The sequence below is a fragment of the Austrofundulus limnaeus genome, unplaced genomic scaffold, assembly GCF_001266775.1.
Source record: "Austrofundulus limnaeus strain Quisiro unplaced genomic scaffold, Austrofundulus_limnaeus-1.0 Scaffold136, whole genome shotgun sequence".
Classification (NCBI taxonomy): domain Eukaryota; kingdom Metazoa; phylum Chordata; class Actinopteri; order Cyprinodontiformes; family Rivulidae; genus Austrofundulus; species Austrofundulus limnaeus.
In genome coordinates, this window is record NW_013952538.1 from 276,288 (window position 1) to 280,011 (window position 3,724).

General features: G+C 37.4%; 1 protein-coding gene across 3 annotated transcripts in view; it reads left to right on the plus strand.

The window, feature by feature from the left end:
• dhx34 (DEAH (Asp-Glu-Ala-His) box polypeptide 34) overlaps positions 1-3,724 on the plus strand; it is a 22,043-nt gene that overhangs the window by 6,891 nt on the left and 11,428 nt on the right. For all 3 annotated transcript variants that reach the window (XR_001310821.1, XR_001310820.1, XM_014015886.1), the window contains exons 11-13: positions 1,024-1,129; positions 1,881-1,987; positions 2,180-2,446. Coding sequence is in view for 1 of the 3 variants with exons in the window: in XM_014015886.1 (XP_013871340.1) it covers positions 1,024-1,129; positions 1,881-1,987; positions 2,180-2,446 (480 nt within the window). In the remaining 2 variants the exon portion in view is untranslated. The remainder of the gene's footprint in view (positions 1-1,023; positions 1,130-1,880; positions 1,988-2,179; positions 2,447-3,724) is intronic.

Here is a 3,724-nt window from a genome sequence, read left to right on the forward strand (position 1 = left end):
GCATCTCAGTGCTGAGATGAACAGTTGTTGAGATATTAACGTGTGAAGTAACAGGAAGTGATGTCAAAGGGGAATGTCTGCATGAAAACAGAGCGTTGTTACAATGGCCGACAACCCAGACTGTAGAGAAGAATCTGATGTTTCTTTAGATTATTTTGAGTCACTATCAGAGATGAAGAAGAGTTTAAATAAAACTGCTTCAATAAACAAAGACCAGGAAGTTCCCCTTTGATGTCACATCCTGTTTCATTTTAGCTGAGCCAAATTCAAAAGAAAATTTGTCAGTTATGCAACAAAATGTGTGTTTTATGATAAGTTTTCTAAATATAAAGATGTTTTCTGTGACTTTTTGTATTTGAACGATATGCATGTCACAGGCACTTTAAAAGTAGCCAGACTGTAGCTAGAAGCCAAAAGTGGGCAAATGGTAGTTTTATTGAGAGTAGTCAAACAGTAATTGGAGGCTAAATGTAGTCTAATGGTAGCTAGAAGCTAAAAAGAGTAAAAAGTTAGTTCAAAGCTAAAAGTCACAGAAAGCTAAACAAAAGTAGCAAAATGGTACCTAGAGAGAATAATATGACATGGGTCAGGTAAAGAGTAGCTAAAAGCTAAAGTAATAAAAGTTTAGCTAGAAGCTAATATGGCAAAAAGCCAGCTCAGTGTTGCAGAACACTAGCTAGAGGCTAAAAGTAGCAGAACAATAGCTAGAAGCTAAAGAAGCAGAGCAGCAACTTACAAACTAAAAGCCAGAAGACAAAAACAGAGAAAATATGCTAAAGCTAATTTTGAACTAAATGTTTTTGAAGGAAATATAGATCTAAATATATATTTATGGTTAAAATGTTTGTAAACCAAGTTAAATGTTTTAAAATTATGTAAATTTTATAAAAAAAATCTGTTGTCAAAACAAGCTTCTCCAGGAGTAGCTTGTCTGTAAAAACTTACAGGAAAAAAAACTGTGAAACAACATATTAAATATTGATTCAGCATTAACACGATTAGTTTATTTTTATTTGTTTTTAGGTGTTTCACACCAGGAATAAGCAGGGCGTGGTGATCCACCCCACCAGCGTGTTCGCCAGTGATCCTGAGGTGTTACACCTGCCTGAGGAGGACGGCAGGGACGCAGGTGAACCTCGTTTAGAGGCTGAACCTTGTTCAAATGATTACACAGATTCAGTGTTGTATAAAGTACTTGATTAAAAGTACAAGTATTTGACCAAAAATTACTTTGGTAAAAGTTAAAGTCTTAAAGTATCTGATATTTTTGTATTTAAGTATTAAAAGTCAAAGTATTGATTTAAAATGAGCAGTTAGATTTTCTGTAAGGACATTTATTAGGAGGTGACCTCCCCAAAAACTGCAGAAATGACTATATTATATTAAAATAATTAATTTATGTTAAATTTAGGATGCACTAGTCCAGCTGTTTCAGTTTATATCCATATATCAAGGCTGCACAAAGCTTTTCTACAAAGTGAAAATCTATCTGAGGGCTGCGGTCAAATGTAATAATATAATTCATGAAATACAAATACAAACTAATACAGTGTCAGAGTTTTATATATTTATACTTCTCATTCAACCACAGTTAAATTCACTCTATCTAGGAGGCTCAGTTTATATGGATAGTATTTATTTTGTACAATAACAAGCTGCAATGAAAACAAGCAAAAATTAAATAAAAGTAATGACTTTCTACTTCTTGACTTTCTTAAAAATGTAAGTACGGTAGTAGAAGTAAAAAGTAGGCTGAAAAATAATTACTCAAGTAAACTACAGATAACCAAAAATTCTACTGAAGTACAGTAACAAAGTATTTGTACTTAGTTACTTTACAACTCTGCACAGATTTATTGTTTTCTGTTTCCTCGCTGCAGGACCTGATGGGAGGGGCAGCAGCAAACACCAGCTCTTAGCCTTCGTCACTCTGCTGGAGACCAACAAGCCGTATTTGTCCAACTGCGTCCGGGTTCCGGCCCTGCAGGTCCGTACCAGGTGTTCTGATCTGACCCGGGTTGTAGTTCTGGGTTTACGTGTGTAACGAGGACATGAAGGGTCGAATTGGGAGGTGGGTGGGGGGGTTAAAAATGAAAGTGAGGATGAGGAGAGGGATGAAGGTCTGGAGGAGCAGATGTTGGAGGTGAGAGTCCCAGATGTTCTCGGTTCTGGTCTCCAGGTTCTGCTGCTGGTCGCCGGCTGCTTGGACACCAATGCGGACTGCACGCGCCTGGTGGTGGACGGCTGGTTGGAGCTGGAGCTGAAGAGCCCAGAGGAGGCTCTGAGGGTCCTGTCCACGGCCCTGAGCCTCAGGGTGGAGTGGGAGCGCCTGCTGCAGGCCCAGCTGGGACAGAACTCAGCGGGGGAATCGTCAACCCAGAGGGCGACCCGCAAGGACGTCGAGAAGCTGAGTGAGGGCCTGGTCCGGTTCCTGCTCTACACTGAGGTACTGAAGCAGACGTGAGAGGAGATGGTTCCTGGAACCCTGAACCTGCATGGTTCTTACAGGAGAAAACTAAGCTACTGAAGTTTTAGTAAGCTTTAGCATTCAGCTAGCCTTTTGCTACTGCTTTAGCTAGCCTGTTGCTACATTTATCTTTTAGTTAGCCGTTTGCTTCTTTTGGTTTTAGAAAGAATTTTGTTACATTTAGCTTGTTAGCCCTTTTTTTAGCTTGCCTTTTGCTATTTTAGCTTTTAGTTACCTTTTTTAAAATTTGGCTTATATTTGTACTAGCCTGATCTTTGGAGTTTAGCCACTGTAGATTTTAACTAAACTTTTGCTACTATAGCTTTTAGCTAACTTGTGTTGTTTTTAGCTACCTATTTCTTCTCTTAGCTATCATTTCATTTAGCTTTTAGTTCATTAGTAGTAGCTAGTAGTAGCATTAGTTTAGCTAACCTTTTACTATTTTAGGTTTTAGCTTGCCCTTTGCTGCATTTAGAAATTTGCTGCTTTAGCTTTTAACTAACCCTTTGCTACTGTAGCCTTTAGCTAGCCTTTGGCTACATTTGACTATTTCTTAGCCATCTGCTTCTTTTGGTTTTAGCTAGCATTTTTCTGCGTTTAACTTTATCTAGCCGTTTGTTTCTTTTGGTTTTAGCATTTCCCTACATTTAGCTTGTAGTTAATGTGCTGCCATTTTAGCTTGGCCTTTGCTATTTTGTCTTTTACCTCGTTTTTCTACATTTATCATTCACTTAGACTTTTGCTACTTAACGTTTTAGCTAGTCATTTTTTTATATTTAGCTTTTACCAGCCTTTTGCTGTGCCTAGGTTTTAGCTTGCCTTTTATCTTCTTTTTTTAGTTTAGCTTGTACTTAGACTTTTGTTACCATAGGTTTTGGCTAGCCTTTTGGTACATTTAGCTTGTAGCTAACGTGTTGCTGTTTTTAGCTTGCTTTTTGCTGTTATGTCTTTTACCTAGTCTTTTTCTACATTTAGCTTTCACTTAGCCTTTTGCTACTTAAAGTTTTAGCTCTTCTATTTTTACATTTAGATTTTTCCTGGCCTTTTGCTATATTTAACTTTTTTAGCCCTTTTCTTCTTTTAGCTTGCTTTTTGCTATTTTGGCTTTTAGTTACCTTTTTTAAAATTTGGCTTGTATTTGTACTACAGAGTTTAGCCACTGTAGCTTTTAACTAACCTTTTGCTACTATAGCTTTTAGCTAACCTTGTGTTGTTTTTAGCTACCTATTTCTTCTCTTAGCTATCATTTCATTTAGC